The sequence below is a fragment of the Mesoplodon densirostris genome, chromosome 11 (genome assembly GCF_025265405.1).
Source record: "Mesoplodon densirostris isolate mMesDen1 chromosome 11, mMesDen1 primary haplotype, whole genome shotgun sequence".
Lineage (NCBI taxonomy): Eukaryota > Metazoa > Chordata > Mammalia > Artiodactyla > Ziphiidae > Mesoplodon > Mesoplodon densirostris.
Window position 1 is genome coordinate 13,836,359 of NC_082671.1, and position 19,077 is coordinate 13,855,435.

Below are 19,077 nucleotides of genomic sequence, written 5' to 3' on the forward strand. Positions count from 1 at the left end.
CACCTCTGAGACCCTGCCATTCTGAAATTCTAAGATGTGTTGACAAATCCGAATTCTCATTAATTAGGCCAAAGCAAAGAAAATATTTCAGCTAAATTTTATTCACCTCACATCAACATCTAAGATTCTACTTGTAGTTTTCATTATTTAAGTAAAGAAACTAATTGAGCATCTTTTACCTGGGAGTTGTTTAAAGTACTGGGAGAGATGAAGACAAAGTCTGGTGAGATGGTTCCCTGTTCTCAAAAATGGTAGAGGTACTACTGGCACTCATACAAGGCAGAATGCAATAATAAATATTATTAAAGAGGTACAAACTTATATAACAGCACAAAGGAGGGAGAGATTAATTTTTATTAGAAGAGGTGAGAGTCGAGCTGCTATTTGCAGGATGCATACAACCTTTTGCAGGTGGAGACCATGCAGTGTGCCTTCATAATTTTCTACCACTACAAAAGTATGATTCCATAGTTCATAAACTCATTTTGTGTACATAGTTTTTATTTTAGAGAGATGAGGAGTGAAGCCATATTTCCAACATGCATGTTATTGTTTCTGAAGGCAATTCAGTCATTTAACTCTTCTAAGTGCAACTATGTCATAGGGAGTATTTTTATCTTGATAGCTATAAAAACACTATAGTTGCTTTTGTTGGAAGAAAGATCTAGTGACAGAGACTCAGTTTTTAAAAAAGGAGATTGTGATAAGCTGAAAAATATGTATGTAACTCTACTTTGAAAGTGGTTAAATCACCACTTGGACAAACATAGTATCATGAATTAATGTATCAATATTTGAAGTGTGACTGGTGATAAGCTAATGTGTGCACATTGTGTACAAAATCTTAGATGTATGTGTACTTGAAACCACACTTGTTCTTGATGTAAATTATCTATACAGTAAAAGTAAAACTAAACTCTACTTTCTAAATCTGCTTGTATGTTTGACTCATTAATAGATTAAGTATTCATTATAATAGTTAAAAATACTTGAAAATGATAATTCTCTCTCTTACAGTCCCTTATCCTCCTCAAAATATCTCAGTTCGTATAGTAAACTTGAACAAAAACAACTGGGAAGAACAGAGTGGCAGTTTCCCAGAGGAATCGTTCATGAGATCACAAGATACAATGGGAAAAGACAAACTCTTCCATTTTACTGATGACACTCCTGAAATTCCCTCTGGCAACATTTCCTCTGGTTGGCCTGATTTTAACAGCAGTGACTATGAAACGACATCCCAGCCATATTGGTGGGACAGTGCATCTGCGACTCCTGAAAGTGAAGATGAATTTGGCAGTGTTCTTCCCATGGAATATGAAAATAACAATACACTCAGTGAGACTGAGAAAGCAACGACCAGCTCTTTCTCTTTTTTCCCTGTCCAAATGATACTGAGTTGGTTGCCACCAAGACCACCCACTGCATTTGATGGGTTCCATATTCACATGGAAAGAGAAGGTAAAGTAATAGGAAATCAGAGGAAATAAGTAATGGTGCAAAGGAAAGGAAATTGAAACTTTTAAAAATTACATTTAGAAAGAAAGACTGATGGTAGACAGTTAATATCTAAAGAAAGATGGTAAAGAAAAGGAAGAATTTAATGGAGTATCCAATGCAGACGGAAACCAGAAAACAAAAATGAACAGTTTGGGTCAGAATCCGGTTTGGGTAGTTCATACATTGCAAGTACAGGCAACTGTATACATTTCATTACCTGACATTTCACGTACCCCAGGCAACTGAGGAAACTTTATATTTAGAAAGATTTTGAATTAAGGTTCTAACCATAACAAATTACAAAATATCCTGGAGAAATATTCTGTTTTCCAGTACACACATTTGTGAAGCATGCAGCAAAACAATCTTGCTGACAACCTGGCTACTTTCCCAAGAGTATCAGACCTGTGTCCTGCTTATCAAGCTACTCTTATTCCCCTTAGCAGGTGCCCCCTGGAACCAGCACCACTCACATTTTCCCAAAGAGAAGCTGGTTGTAGAATAGAAAATACATAGCAACTGGTATTTCCACTCTAGCTACTATATTATATATTGTATTCACTTAGCAACTGAGAGTTATTCCTTATATTTAACCAACTAATTTATGAAAAGCAGGGCCACAGCATTCAGTAAATTTGGATCATGAATCATATGTGAATTGTTGTTTGGTAGGTTTTCATAGTTATTTGTTGTTTGTGTTGTTTTATGCTTTCCAGTCTAGTAGTCTGGTAGCAAAAGTTGTCAAGTTGCCAAAATCTGAGGTTAAATTGACAGCCTTATTTATAGGATAAGGTATGCAAATCATGTAGTCTTATATATAACATATTGTTTGCCCCCATTTTATTCAATAGAATGAAATACAAGATCTGTGAATTCCTCTATACTATAGAGCAATCAACCATACCCAAATATTATATAACATTGAAATCCTTTTTCATTTCCAATTATTTGAGTCAAAATTCTTAACATTTGCCTGAAATTACTTGTATTAAAAAAGTTCCCTTAATCTGTCTTTTATTTTTCTATTCCTCAATATATTCTATGGAAAATAGGGTCTTATAATTCATAATTTTTTGTAATGCTTATTTCCATGAAGGTTCAATCATGCTCTTATCTGACTGTGGTGTGTTGTGTTACAGTCACCAAATGATAACAACTTCAAATGAATAAGCAGCAGGAGGTGGACTTTGAAGCAATGCAAAAATCATTTTTACTTTTAAAATTTCTGAAAGCAAACCAATGAAGCAAAAATATTACAAGTGTCAGAAAAATATATCCAGAGGATTATTTCTAAATAGAGATAATTCAATATATTTTAAGACACTTATGGATATTTAATGCTACCACAAATAACTTATACAACATTTGGTACTGTTTTTTTAATCCTTTATATCCAAATGAGAACGTTGATTATTGCTATTTTTTCCCAACATTATACTTCTATTTTGTGTATATAACTTTATTGGTTGACAGTATGTAAGAATGCAGTATATATTCATCCCTAGTTTTGTTGATTTGTGCACCATATTTTATTTGGTTATTTAAAACTTGTAAAAAATAACTTGAACTCTTAGTCACCTTTTTTAATAGTAATTTTAGAGGTATAATTCAACTTAAGAAAAGGAAGGAGGAAAAATTTTTAAAATACTTTTTTTTAATTAATTGACTTCTATAGCCAAGGCTGTTCCAGATATCAATTCATATATATTCTCTTTTTTATACATGATTTAGAAAACTTTACTGAATATTTGACAATGGACGAAGAGGCACACGAATTTGTTGCAGAACTGAAGGAGCCTGGGAAATATAAGTTATCTGTTACAACCTTCAGTTCCTCAGGATCTTGTGAAATTCGAAACAGCCAGTCAGCAAAATCACTCAGTTTTTATATCAGTAAGTACCAAAGAGATTATTTTGCACTTACAGAGGAGCTGGAAAAAATGGAACTGGTGAGATTAATGATGCTCAGGCATCAATTATGCATCAAACCTTAGAGACCCTGAGAATTCTTCAAGATCATGAGAGGCCTGGATCCATGAGATTTTGACAGCAGGAAAATATATGTATGTTTCATAGTAGCAAAACTACCCAGGGATTTAACTTGAGGATATTTTAAAATTGTGATAGTTGAACATTTATTAAACTGACCTTCCACACTAGTGATAACAAAGTCTCCAAGGACGTGGACACATAGTTTGAGAAAGAGGACTTTTGTTCGAAGCCATAATGAAAATTGATATTGTTGGTCTGTGTGGAAAGTCTCATTAGAGTATTGAGCTTATGGAGCTTGAAAGAAAGAGAGAGATTCAGGTGTAGTGAGACCTAGGTGGTCTCCAAAAGTTAGCACAAGACTAAGCTAGAGCATCATGAATACTCCAATATCAAGTCTTAGGGCATCTTCTACCAATTCCATCAGGGATAATAGCAGAGCAATAACTAGCCTCTAAAAGCTACACACATAGTGTATGTCTGTAATGTTTTTTGCTAATCTGACTATGCTTACCAGAAGTTTAGAGGCCAAAAACCAGTTTCCTAGCTTATCAGGAGTTAAATGTGCCTCTGATCAACAGAAAGAAGAACCAGAAGGGAATGGATAAAAACTGAGTTCCAAGAAGGAGGATCACCATACTCTATCTCCTCCTTCAAAAGCAAATTACCACCTTTCATCAGAGGATCCTCAAAAAGATGGACAGGGGAAAGAGGAGGAGGGCAGAGAGAAGAGATCAGTTTACTTAGCAGCTTAAAAATGTTGAAAATATCCCATATAACAATTTTACTTAAGAAACCAAAATTGTCACCACTGGTGAAAAGGCTTGAAATATCCACTGAATATGCAGAAAAAATATCTGTGATTGCCTTGCATGTCTTTCAGTTATGGGCAATCTTTGACGTGACATCACTTGAGAATGAGAGCAAAGTTTAGTATCCAGTTCTTCCCATGAGGCTAAATATGTTTCATTAACCCAGAGATTTCCTTGTCTGCCAGCAGAGATCCACTGCAAGTTACAGGAAAACTCCCACAACTCTTCTGGCAATTAGCTCTTCCCTCCTCTGAATTTCTACTGTGTTTCATAGTGCACAAGACAAAATACAGAGCTTATCTGAGTGTGGTATTTTTCTAGATGTATTTTATTTGTGTACATCCTGCTTCTCATACCAAATTACAAAACCCTAGGCTGGGGTTAAACTCTTTGCTTATTTGTTAATTCTGTTGTACATTCGACAGATATTTATTGAACCACTTTCCAGTGTCAAGCACTCTGCCCTGCTCCTAGAGTATCCAGTTGACCAGAGCTGCTGAGAATGTGTCAGAATTGCTCAAACATATGATTATTTCAAAAAGATGCATATTAATGCTCATCTAGGAAAATATAGGGCACTAGAAATTTTGCTATTTCTCTGCCAATAAAAATCTTTTTAGAGCTTCAGATATGATGTTCTGTGGTAATGAGTTATTCAGGTGTACTCTGTATATGCCTTTGATTTTAAAAGGATACTGAATTTGTGTAATTTTGAAGGTTTTACTCAGAGATAAAAATTAAGGTAGAAATTTATATTAGTCTCCCAATAGCCTCATGAAGGGAATATTTCTCTTATCCCCAGTTTTCACTTGAAAAAAAATACCGAGTCACAGAAAGTTTAGCGAATTGGTGTCAGAAGAAGAAATATTCTTCTAGAAATACTCTAGAAATATTTAATAGCAAAGTCCATTTCCATGGAGCCTGCAGTGACCTATTACCTTGGGTTGATTATCGGGTCAGTCCTAATGTAAAGCCATTAAGTGAGTGAATTCGTTTTGCCTCCCCCCACCTTCTCTCTCCATGCCCCCACTACCCCAGTAATCATCATAACAGTAATAACACTTCACATTTAGATAGTTCTCTAACACGTTATAATCTCATTTGATCCCATCGACAGTCCTGTGAAGTAGACTAATCAGAGAGTATCATGATAAGTTATCACAAAGCCCCAACCCAGGAGACAGGAGTTCTAGGTTGGTTCCCAAACATTACTAGCTCCATGACATTGGGCAGTTCATTCACATCTCTGGGCTCCAGTTTCTTCATCAGTAAAACAAGGCATTGAAAATCTAAAGTCCTTTTCAATCCTAACATTCTATGATTTGTCCATTTGACAGATGCAATGACTGAGATTCAGAGAAGTTAAGTCATTTGCCCAAGCTTGCATTGCTAATAATGAGCAAAACTGAGTTTGGGGCCAACTTTCCTATCTCCAGACCCATGCTTTTCACTCTTTCATAGTGGTCCAGGAAGTTTTATGCAGGGGTTAAGAACATGGATTTTGGAACCAGACTTCCTGTGCATGAATCCCAGCTCTACTTGTGCTATCTCTGCCTCCGTTTCCTCATCTGAAAGTGAAATCAATCCTAGTACTTATCTCATAGGGTAGTTAAGAAAATTAAAGGATTAAAATGTGCAAACACATATAAACTTAAAACAGAGCCTGGCACGCAGCGGGTCCTACAACTCTTTGCCATCATCATTATTATTATCATTTTTATTGTTGTTTTTTCCCTTGCCCAATTAACCATGAGCCTGGGACTGCCCTCCCCAACGAGCCGCTTGCTCCTTCCCCTCTCCCGGGCTCAGGAATACAGCTTCCTATGAGGGAACTGAGAAATGTATACTAAGCAAATAAAAGAAGTTGCACATTTGCATTTTAACAGTGCCTTTCGGGAGATAATAATCACCTTAACATTGCTTGGGTCCTCATGATGTGTCAGGCACTGTGCTAATAACCACTTTGGAAATTTAAGAGAACAAAGCTAATGGCGGGCACTTTCAGGGAGATATTTTATAATGAGGAGCCCACCGTGTCCTCAAATTATCAGCCAGGTTTCTGCCAGCTTCTATAATTGAGCCCGTCTGTTGCTTGTTTCTTCTCTAAGGTAGTCACACCCTGCCTCTTTGATCCTGCTGTCACCAAATTTAAAATTTTCACATGACTCTAGTAGAGGCTAATTTGAATCTCAACATAATTATTTCTAGAGACTGAAGATCCTAACAGCAAAGGAATTATGAATACTCATGAAATGCCACACTGCCACACATACTGTTTGTTAAAAGAGAAGTAAATTCTCCCTGGTGAAGAACTTACCAGAATAATCTCAGAGGCACGTAACAACTGAAGTGGAGCTTCTGTCTCTCAGTAGAACTGGTTTGGTTGCTGCTGCCAGGCTGTTGCTTAGGTCAACGGGGAGGTCACCCAGTGGAGACTGTAGCTAAGCAGAGAATGTAAAGACCTGCCAGCCTGGCTGCCAGTCTTACTTGGAGTATCTCTGTAAGGGCAAAAAGGGAAACAACATGATTTTTAAAACTCGAATCTTGTACCTCAACCAGCTCAGCGTGAAACCTCCCTTGTGCTCTGCTTTGATGTCCAGGCCCTTCAGGAGAGTGGATTGAAGAACTCACTGAGAAGCCCCAGCATGTAAGTGTCCACGTTCTAAGCTCAACCACTGCCTTGATGTCCTGGACTTCTTCCCAAGAAAACTACAACAGCACCATCGTGTCCGTGGTGTCACTCACCTGCCAGAAACAAAAGGAGAGCCAGAGGCTAGAAAAGCAGTACTGTACTCAGGTAAAGGAATGGAAGGGCAGACTGGCTCACTCGTTTCCTGCAGCCCAGCCTTGCGGGGGATGCAAGGGGGCCGCCAATGGCAAGAAGCTGTGCTGAGGTCTCCCAGGTGCATCCCCGGCAGTGTTACCGAGAGTGGGGGAGGAGCTAGGAAATCAATGCCCGAGGCTCTTCAATCGCAGTCGCCTTCCTTTTCCCTCTTAGAACCGCCATCTTCCTTTTACTTAATTCCTCATTCAAGAGAATATACTGAACATCTACGATGTGCCAGGTACTGGGATAGATGGTGGGGATCTAGACAATTCTTACACGTCTTGCTTTTGCTGAGTTTATAATCTAGTGAGAACAATGGTAAGGGAGCCGATAATTACTGCAGAGTATAAAATAAGGCCAAGGCTGAAAGTAAATGATCGAGAGGCCATATGAGCTCGCAGAAAGAAGGGCATGGATAAATATGGATTGGGGCAAGAGGATTTGGAAACTGCTCAGAACTTCCCCCAGGGGAGGAGATAACAAAGCAGAAGGTTTGGGGGAGGTTTTGTTTGTTTGTTTTATTTTTTTTCCCATTGTTTCTTGTTATTTTAACTGTAAAATAAGGCATGCTCATTGAAAAAATAATTCAAAAATTTAAAGTACATAAAGTGAAAAACTACCCCCTCACTAATCATAACTGAAGAGTTTTGAAGGATAAATAGGCGTTAGCTGAGCACAAGGGAGTGGGAAGGGCAAGTGGAAACACATGGGAATCAGTAGGTCTGGGCGTGGCTATGGAATGAACACCACGCCCAATCATCAGTCCTGAATGAAACCACCAGCCTGGGCCCCAGAGCAGACTTTGCTCTCAGATGCCCTAAATACCCACAGGAATCATGGAGCCCTGGATTTATTTTTTTCATAGGATCAAAGGTACTGATTCTTGGTGTCTTACAAACACAGTATTTTCTTGCCTAAAGGAAAAAAATTAAATTTTCAATATGTGTGGAGTACACTGGAAATATAATACACAGTCAAAAAAGATGTTTGCTGTGTGAAAGCTATTTAGAGTGTTTCCATTTATCCCATGAAAATTAGGCATTTAGTGTAATTCAAAGAGTGAAAAATTTTTAATTAATAAGATGAATTCAGGAATCACAGCCTTTGGAGCTGTTGGAAGCCTTAGAGTGCTGAGATAAGCCCAACTTGAAGATGAGGCTATCTCTCAGCTTGAATTAATGAGTAAATATGCTAAACAGTTTAACTAGTAATCACAGCTCACTGAGAAGCTTATTAGCTTCCTTCCCTGAGGGTATGAAGTATGACTGACTCTGCATTTATAGAAAATGTGTCGTGTCTGCAGGACGTGACCTAGAACTTGACTGCTCTCAGGTGTGGTTCTTCTTGTCCCACCTAATGTGTAAGTTACATATCTTAACATAGAAACCAAAGGCTAAAAGTATAAATAGACATTGTAAATTATAAATGAACCAGAAAAGGCTGGTCTAAGTGCACTTTGACAATGGCTTCTTGAAATGTAGACATGAAACTGTTAGGGATTATAGGCAAGGAGGCCAGTATGTGAAGTGGAGGGTGGGAACTAGACCACTGTGCTAGGTGTTATCTCAATTACTGCAAGAAGACTGTGTTATTATTACATCATTATCATTACACACACACACACACAAACACACATTTTCAAAGAAGGAAACATCAGTGCAAAAATCTGAAAAATTGGCCTAGATTCACGTACCCATTAATCAAAGGAATCCAGAAGACATTCTCTCCAGGATTGGTCTGACTTAGGTTATTTCTTGAAGCAAGCATTATCCAGAAAGAAAAAAATAATAACATTTCTTTAGTTCTATAGTCAATGGTACGGTGCTATGTTAAACAGAAAATTCAAAACGCAGCTCAAAAATGAGTGATTCCAAAGCCAAACACAGATGAATAATTAATCACAATGTTTCACTCTCTTATACTTTCATTCTCCTTACTTCTTCTCTACCATCATCTCATCACCTGTACCATAGGATCATTGCTGTACCGATTACCTAGATCATTCATGAGATTCGCCGCTATTGCCCCTGCTCTGCCCCACAGCTTGATTGATTTCTGTGTTCTATAGCGGGTCCTGTGTGAGATGCTAGAAATAAGAACAAATTTGATTTGAACCTTGACTTCATGAAGCTTAGAGTCTGGCCTTGAATGTAGGTACATTGGTACCCCTTAATTTGAATTTGTCCTCATTATGTATATGTTCTTCCTGTCTGGTTTTTTGTTTTGTGTGTGAGTTTATAAACAAGTGTTCATGGAAAAGGGAGTTTTATGATGTAACCCTTCTAACAACCATTGCAGTGCTATTCATTAATAAACCTATGTTGATATGTTAAACATAAAGCCAGTGCTCAATCAGTTTTACATGAAGGACCCAGTCAATTCTTTGAAGTAAGTGTGCTTCTGGCATTTTCTCCAAAGACTCACACACAGTCGTGAATTTCAGAATTAAGAAGCATCATGTAATATATGGATGCACGTTTATTTTTATATGTGATCTGCTTGGTCCATAAAAGTTTGGTGACAATTTATAGGAATGTATAACTAAGTGACTAAATCAGAAAGAAAGACCAATCGATCTATTAGCTTTACAAAAGAGGAAATGATAGAGCTAAGAGGCCGAATATTTAAAAGACCTGCCCAAAGTCACACAACTGATGAGTATCAGAGCTGAGACCCCAGCTCAATTGATCTGACTTCCAGGCAAGTGTTGTTTCTGGCGGATTGCAGGTGATACACTAGGGGAAGGTCACCCTTACCGCTCCTCTTGATAGAGTCAAGAGTACTGAATAAAAGCATAGACACTAGAATTAAACAGATTTGGGTTTCAGACCTGATTTTAACAGCTTCCAGTTCTGAGTCCCTTTCTTTATAAATCTTAGTGTCTTAATCTGTAATGTAAGGAGAAGCATATCCAACCTCATAGAGTTGTAACAAAGATAAAAGGACTTGATGCTTAATGCAATGTCTGGAACATAGTAATGTGCACAAGATTGTTAACTTTTATTATTATGCAGACCTAACTGAATACTTTTTGTATCAAGGCAAGAAGATAAAGAGGTTCTAGAGGTTCTCTGTAGAAAGCAGAATAACTGTAATAAATGTACAGAAAGGGCTAATGGAAAGAGGATCACCTAATATAGAAATAAGACCATTTCAGCCTGAAAGGAACTCTCACCATCATCTAGTTTAACCTCATTATTTCACAGTCTATCAAATATTTCCTATGTTATGTGGTACAACTTTCCTTCTATTTATTTAACTGAGGAGGGATAGGACTGGTGCCTAGCTGGAGGTATATTAGGCTGAACCGAATTCTCTGGAATGGAGACTAAGCCAGTCAGAAATGAGAGAGAGAAAATATTGGATTGCAAAGATGGGGTGAAAATTAGGGGAGGAGTGTGGAGTAATCTTCTAGAGAATAAAGCACATGTTATTTAGTAAGTAGCATACAGAAGCCTCTCCCCTGCCCACCTCCAGTCCACCCCTAAATAAGTCCAGGATAAACAAAAAGGTATGAAAGAATAGAAGTGATATAGGTGGCTCAGCAAATATTCAAAAGTTAGGGGAAAATTAGTTTATAATTTGTCACCGAGGTCATGTGCAATATCATTTGCCTTCTCATTTTTTTAGTAGTGTAATATATATACACATTGTTGATTCTTATTTTTTTAAAGGCAGTGTAATTATCCTAAGATGAATTTATTATGAGAGTATATTTAAGTCGTTATAATTCCAGGAAGTCATTTGAATAATTAAAATCAACAACTGCCTAAAATATTATCAAACCAAAGAAACTTTAACCTCACCCTGAAACAATCTACACTCTGTGTTATTCTAAATATTCTAAATGAGTGATTAATGAGCAAAGTTCGATTTGCAGGTATGTTCACATGTCTACAATGCTTGTGAAGTTTAAAAGAAAAGTTTGAGGCAATGTCAATAATATAATACTTTTTGGTTCAATATCATATTATTTATGTATATATGTATCAAGGAGGGCCTAGAAGATTGCCTGCCAAAAAGTGGGAAATGGTGAGAGGAGGGCAGAAAGACTTCCAAAATTGACTTCATTTGCTCTTCTCTGGTGTAAGCAATTTTTACAATGATCATTATTAGTTTTATTACTCAAAAATACATGCTAAAGAAATAAAACAGTACTACTGGCTCTGCAAAACATCTGTGTTCTTATGCGTAGTTTGTCTCTTCAGGAAGTGCTCTATTAGATTAGATGTCAGACTTTGTTTAGATGGCTTCCAGGAGAATCAAAATTCTAAAACATGGGCAAGAAATACTGACATGAGTGTAAATAGGAAAAAAAAAGGTGGAAATGCTCATTTATTAACTCAGTTTAATCTTATTTTGATCAAGTTATTGGAAGAGAAATTTTGGTGTGCTGTTTCCTTACTTACATGTAGAACAAGTTGTACCAGTTCAAATTATACAATTTCTACTGTGTAGAATTATTGTTTAGTATTGGAAAAGTTTAACATTTATATCATATAACCAAAACTATGTTTATTCTTAAAATCATGATGAGACGCAAAAAACTTACAGCATAGGTAAGTTGTCAACAATATTCTTCTTCATTGATTCATGCTCCTTTCTGTAGCAATTTTACAATTTTAGGTACTCTAGATGCCAAAAAGTTAATGAGTAATAAGAGTTAACTTTATTGATACTCTAGTTTAAGGATCCTAACACTCTACTAGGTATATTATCTATAGTTTATCAATGAGGAAGTCAAGGTAAGAATTATAAAGAAATTAAAAATTAAAAATAAATTCCCATGCTTACAAGGTGTGGAGTCAGGATTTGATCTCAGGCAGTCTAATAGCGAACCTGTGTTGGTTCCACTAAGCAAAACTATCTAAAATATCAGAGGGACTAAAGGGCAAAGCAGCACATTTCTTTTCTTTCTTTTTTTTTTTTTTACATCTTTATTGGAGTATAATTGCTTTACAATGGTGTGTTAGTTTCTGCTTTATAACAAAATGAATCAGTTATACATATACATATGTTCCCATATCTCTTCCCTCTTGCACCTCCCTCCCTCCCACCCTCCCTATCCCACCCCTCTAGGTGGTCACAAAGCACCGAGCTGATCTCCCTGTGCTATGCATCTGCTTCCCACTAGCTATCTATTTTACGTTTGGTAGTATATATATGTCCATGCCACTCTCTCACTTTGTCACAGCTTACCCTTCCCCCTCCCCATATCCTCAAGTCCATTCTCTAGTAAGTCTGTGTCTTTATTCCTGTCTTAACCCTAGGTTCTTCATGACATGTTTTTTTCATAAATTCCATATATATGTGTTAGCATACGGTATTTGTCTTTCTCTTTCTGACTTCACTCTGTATGACAGACTCTAGGTCCATCCACCTCACTACAAATAACTCAATTTTGTTTCTTTTTATGGCTGAGTAATATTCCATTGTATATATGTGCCACATCTTCTTTAGCCATTCATCTATTGATGGACACCTTAGGTTGCTCCCATGTCCTGGCTATTGTAAATACAGCTGCAATGAACATTGTGATACATGACTCTTTTTAAATTATGGTTTTCTCAGGGTATATGCCCAGTAGTGGGATTGCTGGATCATATGGTAGCTCTATTTTTCATTTTTTAAGGAAGCTACATACTGTTCCCTATAGTGGCTGTACCAATTAACATTCCCACCAACAGTACAAGAGGGTTCCTTTTTCTCCACGCCCTCTCCAGCATTTATTGTTTGTATATTTTTTGATGATGGTCATTATGACCAGTGTGAGGTGATACCTCATTGTAGTTTTGATTTGCATTTCTCTAATGATTAGTGATGTTGAGCATCCTTTCATGTGTTTGTTGGCAATCTGTATATCTTCTTTGGAGAAATGTCTATTTAGGTCTCCTGCCCATTTTTGGTTTGGGTTGTTTGTTTTTGTGATATTGAGCAGCATGAGCTGCTTATAAATTTTGGAGATTAATCCTTTGTCAGTTGCTTTGTTTGGAAATATTTTCTCCCATTCTGAGGGTTGTCTTTTCGTCTTTTTTATGGTTTCCTTTGCTCTGCAAAAGCTTTTAAGTTTCATTAGGTCCCATTTGTTTATTTTTGTTTTTATTTCCATTTCTCTAGGAGGTGGGTCAAAAAGGATCATGCTGTGATTTATGTCATAGAGTGTTCTGCCTATGTTTTCCTTTAAGAGTTTTATAGTGTCTGGCCTTACATTTAGGTCTTTAATCCATTTTGAGTTTATTTTTGTGTATGGTATTAGGGAGTGTTTAATTTCCTTCTTTTATTCCAGTTTTCCCAGTACCAATTATTGAAGAGGCTGTCTTTTCTCCATTGTATACTCTTGCCTCCTTTATCAAAGACAAGGTGACCATATATGTGTGGGTTTATCTCTGGGCTTTCTATCCTGTTCCATTGATCTATATTTCTGTTTTTGTGTCAGTACCATACTGTCTTGATTATTGTAGCTTTGTAGTATAGTCTGAAGTCAGGGAGCCTGATTCCTTCAGCTCCATTTTTGTTTCTCAAGATTGTTTTGGCTATTCGGGGTCTTTTGTGTTTCCATACAAATTGTGCAATTTTTTGTTCCAGTTCTGTGAAAAATGCCATTGGTAGTTTGATAGGGATTGCATTGAATCTGTAGATTGTTTTACATAGTACAGTTATTTTCACAATGTTGATTCTTCTAATCCAAGAACATAGTATATCTCTCCATTTGTTTCTATCATCTTTATTTTCTTTCATCAGTGTCTTATAGTTTTCTGCATACAGCTCTTTTGTCTCCTTAGGTAGGTTTATTCCTAAGTATTTTATTCTTTTCATTGTAATGGTAAATGGGAATGCTTCCTTAATTTCTCTTTCAGATTTTTCGTCATTAGTGTATAGGAATGCAAGAGATTTCTGTGCATTAATTTTGTATCCTGCTACTCTGCCAAATTCATTGATTAGCTCTAGTAGTTTTCTGGTAACATAATTAGGATTCTCTATGTATTGTATCATGTCATCTGCAAACAGTGACAGTTTTATTTCTACTTTTCCAGTTTGGATTCCTTTATTTCTTTTTCTTCTCTGATTGCTGTGGCTAAAACTTCCTAAACTATCTTGGAATATAGTGGTGAGAGTGGGCAACCTTATCTTGTTCCTGATCTTAGTGGAAATGGTTTCAGTTTTTCACCATTGAGAATGACGTTGGCTGTGGGTTTGTCATATATGGTCTTTATTATGTTGAGGTAGGTTCCCTCTATGCCTACTTTCTGGAGAGTTTTTATCATAAATGGGTGTTGAAATTTGACAAAAGCTTCTTCTACATCTATTGAGATGATCATATGGTTTTTCTCCTTCAATTTGTTAATATGGTGTATCACATTGATTGATTTGCATATAATGAAGAATCCTTGTATTCATGGGATAAACTCCAGTTGAACATGGTGTATGATCTGTTTATGGGCTGTAAACAGCCCATGGTTTATGGGCTGTTGGATTCTGTTTACTAGTATTTTGTTGAAGACTTTTTGCATCTATGTTCATCAGAGATATTGGCCTGTAGTTTTCTTTTTTTGTGACATCTTTGTCTGGTTTTGGTATCAGGGTGATGGTGGCCTCGTAGAATGAGTTTGGGAGTGTTCCTCCCTCTGCTATATTTTGGAAGAGTTTGAGAAGGATAGGTGTTAGCTCTTCTCTAAATGTTTGATAGAATCGCCTGTGAAGCCATCTGGTCCTGGGATTTTGTTTGTTGGAAGATTTTTAATCACAGTTTCAATTTCATTGCTTGTGATTTTTCTGTTTATATTTTCTATTTCTTCCTGGTTCAGTCTTGGAAGGTTGTGCTTTTCTATGAATTTGTCCATTTCTTCCAGGTTGTCTATTTTATTGGCATATAGTAACTTGTAGTAATCTCTCATGATCCTTTGTAATTCTGCAGTGTCAGTTGTTAATTCTCCTTTTGCATTTCTAATTCTGTTGATTTGAGTCTCCTCCCTTTTTTCTTGATGAGTCTGGCTAATGGTTTGTCAGTTTTGCTTATCCTCTCAAAGAACCAGCTTTCAGTTTTATTGATCTTTGCTATTGTTTCTTTCATTTCCTTTACATTTATTTCTGATCTGATCTTTATGATTTCTTTCCTTCTGCTAACTTTGGGGGTTTTTTGTTCTTATTTCTCTAATTGCTTTAGGTGTAAGTTTAGGTTGTTTATTTGAGATGTTTCTTGTTTCTTGAGGTAGGATTGTATTGCTATAAACTTCCCTCTTAGAACTGCTTTTGCTGCTTCCCATAGGTTTTGGGTCATTGTGTTTTCATTGTCATCTGTTTCTAGGTATTTTTTTTTATTTCTTCAGTGATCTCTTGGTTATTTAGTAGTGTATTGTTTAGCCTCCATGATTGTATTTTTTACAGTTTGTTTCCTGTAACACAACCATAGTGTTGTGGTCAGAAAAGATACTTGATACGATTTCAATTTTCTTAAATTTACCAAAGCTTGATTTGTGGCCCAAGATATGGCCTATCTTGGAGAATGTTCCATGAGCACTTGACAAGAAAGTGTATTCTGTTGTTTCTGGATGGAATGTCTTATAAATATCAATTAAGTCCTCCTTGTTTAATGTGTCATTTAAAGGTTGTGTTTCCTTATTTACTTTCATTTTGGATGATCTGTCCATTGGTGAAAGTGGGGTGCTAAAGTCCCCTACTATGATTGTCTTACTGTCGATTGCCCCTATTATGGCTGTTAACATTTGCCTTATGTATTGAGGTGCTCCTGTGTTGGGTGCATAAATATTTATAATTGTTATAGCTTCTTCTTGGATTTATCCCATGATCATTATTTGGTGTCCTTCTTTGTTTCTTGTAATAACCTTTATTTTAAAGTCTATTTTGTCTGATATGAGAATTGCCACTCCAGTTTTCTTTTGATTCCCATTTGCACAGAATATCTTTTCCCATCCCCTTACTTTCAGTCTGTATGTGTCCCTAGGTCTGAAGAGGGTGTCTTGTAGACAGCGTATGTACGGGTCTTGTTTTTGTGTCCATTCATCCAGTCTATGTCTTTTGGTTGGAGCTTTTATTCCATTTACATTTAAGGTAATTATCGATATGTATGTTCCTATTACTATTTTCTTAATTGTTTTGTTTGTTATTGTAGGTCTTTTTCTTCTCTTGTGTTTCCTGCCTAGAGAAGTTCCTTTAACATTTGTTGTAAAGCTGGTTTGGTGGTGCTGAATTTTCTTAACTTTTGCATATTTGTAAAGATTTTTAATTTCTCTGTCGAATCTTAATAAGATCCTCGCTGGGTAGAGTAATCTTAGTTGTAGGTTTTTCTCTTTCATCACTTTAAATATGTCCTGTGACTCCCTTCTGGCTTGCAGAGTTTCTGCTGAAAAATCAGTTGTTAACCTTATGCGGTTCCCTTGTATGTTATTTGTTGCTTTTCCCTTGCTGCTTTCAATATTTTTTCTTTGTTTTTAATTTTTGATAGTTTGATTCATATGTGTCTCAGCGTTTCTCTTTGGGTTTATCCTGTATGGTACTCTCTGTGCTTCCTGGACTTGATTGACTATTTCCTTTCCCATATTAGGGAAGTTTTCCACTATAATCTATTCAAATATTTTCTAACACCGTTTCTTTTTCTCTTCTTCTTCTGGGACCCTTATAATTCAAATGTTAGTGTGTTTAATGTTGTCCCAGAGGTCTCTCGGACTGTCCTCAATTCCTTTCATTCTTTTTTCTTTATTCTGCTCCCTGGCAGTTATTTCCACCATTTTTTCTTCCAGCTCACTTATCCGTTCTTCTGCCTCAGTTATTTTGTTATTGATTCCTTCTAGAGTATTTTTAATATCAGTAATTTTGTCATTCATCACTGTTTATTTGCTCTTTAGTTCTTCTATATCCCTTTTAAATGTTTCTTGTATTTTCTCCATTCTGTTTCTGAGATTTTGGATCATCTTTACTATCATTACTTTGAATTCTTTTTCAGGTAGCTACCTATTTCATCTTTTTTTTTTTTTTTTTTTAATGTGTGGTGCTGTATTCCTGTCTTACTGGTTGTTTGGCTTGAGACGCCCAGCACCGGAGTTTGCAGGCATTTCGATAGAGCTGGGTCTTGGTGCTGAGATGAGGACCTCCAGGAGGCCTCACTCTGATTGATATTCCCTGGGCTCTGAGGTTCTCCTTTTGGTCCAGCAGTCTGGACTCAGAGCTCCCACCACAGGAACTTGGGCCCGACCTCTGGCCTGGGAACCAAGATCCGTCAAGCCGGTTGCTGGGCATTCCTCCTGTCCCCTTAGCTGCCCATGGTCCCCCACCAGTGCCTGGTAAGTGCCCTAGTTGTGAGGATACATGAATTCCACATCCTCTAGTATGCCATCTTGACTCCCGGAATTAGCTTTTCTTTATATGTTTGGTAGAATTCCCCTGTGAAATCATCCAGTCCTGGGCTTTTGTTTGCTAGGAGTTTATTTTTTTTTAATTACAAATTCAATTTCACTACTAGTAATCAGTCTGTTCAGATTATCTGTTTCTTCCTGACTCATTCTTGGCAGGTTGTCACAGTAGCCTTGCAAAGTGCTTACTGCTGTATCTTGCTGCTTGGCCTGTATCATGGAGTAGAGGTCACAATGCTAGGCTTCCAGTCCCAACACTGATCTAGATATGTGATCTTGGCTATTCTCTAGATTTACTTTCTTGATCTGTTAAATGAGAGATTTGGCCTAGATAATCTCTGAGGTCATTTCCATCACTATAATTAAATATTATATGCTTCTAAGTGATGAGAGACTAAAGACATTCCTGCACTGACCTTTGCATGTAATCAGCTGACACTACAATTTAGGATGTCAGACTATCCTTATGTTATTCCTGATTTGATTATGGTTAGAGGCTGGTGTGTTTCTAGTGTACATAGTTACAATTGACATTGATGGTTATAAAGAAGTTCACGGGGCTTATTAAATCTAGCCTTAGAATTTGAATGTTCTGTGTTTCCTCCAGTGCTCATATAAACTATATATCATCCTAATTTTGAAATTTAACCTTCCTCAGCATAAGTAAAGGCTTCTGGATTTCAGAGGTGTTTGTGATTTCACAAAGTGTCCCTGAAAACAATGTTAGCCTCTGTGTCACATTCTGAAAGCCCAGCTCTAAGTAAATCTTGTTGGGTGTTTGGTTTGAAGGTGAACTCAAGCAAATCTATTATTGAAAATCTGGTTCCTGGTGCCCAGTACCAGGTTGTGATGTACCTAAGAAAAGGCCCTTTGATTGGACCACCTTCAGATCCTGTGACATTTGCTATTGGTAAGTTACCAGCCACAAGAATAATACCTTTATCAGAGTACTATTTGGAGGGGTGTAATTTCTAAGCTCAAGTCATTATCATCATTTATGGGAGGTCCATACTTGTTCACCCAATATTCACCCTTCAGAGTAATTAGTGATTACAGTTGTATACCTGGAAGCCATCCTTAGCATCCATTACTTGGGAAAAAGAAAATCTCAGGCAAATATTTTTAGTTTTTAATGATTGTATCAGAAGAGTGAAAAACCTAGTTATTAGGTAACAGTGTGAAGCTATTGCTAAGATATTAAACATTCCTTCTTGACTTTCTTTTTTCACTCCCCTCTCTTCTTAGTTCCAACTGGAATAAAGGATTTAATGCTCTATCCCTTGGGTCCTACAGCAGTGGTTTTGAGCTGGACCAGACCTTATTTAGGAGTGTTCAGAAAATATGTGGTTGAAATGTTTTATTTCAACCCTACAACAATGACATCAGAATGGACAACTTACTATGAAATAGCAGCGACTGTCTCCTTGACTGCATCAGTGGTAACCTTTCCTTAACCAGCTGTCACATTTTCCTGTGTCAACAGACATGCTTTCATGTGCCAAATGTGTCTGAAAAAATTATTATGTGTTATGTAAATTAGACCATTTTGTAAATACACACAGGTAGCTTGCTACTTTCAAGG

The 19,077-nt window shown here is 36.8% G+C and overlaps 1 protein-coding gene across 1 annotated transcript in view; it reads left to right on the top strand.

Moving 5' to 3' along the window:
* Nucleotides 1–19,077, top strand: part of PTPRO (protein tyrosine phosphatase receptor type O) — a 230,434-nt gene that overhangs the window by 137,265 nt on the left and 74,092 nt on the right. The window contains 5 exon segments of the mRNA XM_060114152.1: nucleotides 1,018–1,461; nucleotides 3,232–3,393; nucleotides 6,902–7,098; nucleotides 18,285–18,405; nucleotides 18,741–18,934. Coding sequence (XP_059970135.1) covers nucleotides 1,018–1,461; nucleotides 3,232–3,393; nucleotides 6,902–7,098; nucleotides 18,285–18,405; nucleotides 18,741–18,934 — 1,118 coding nt within the window.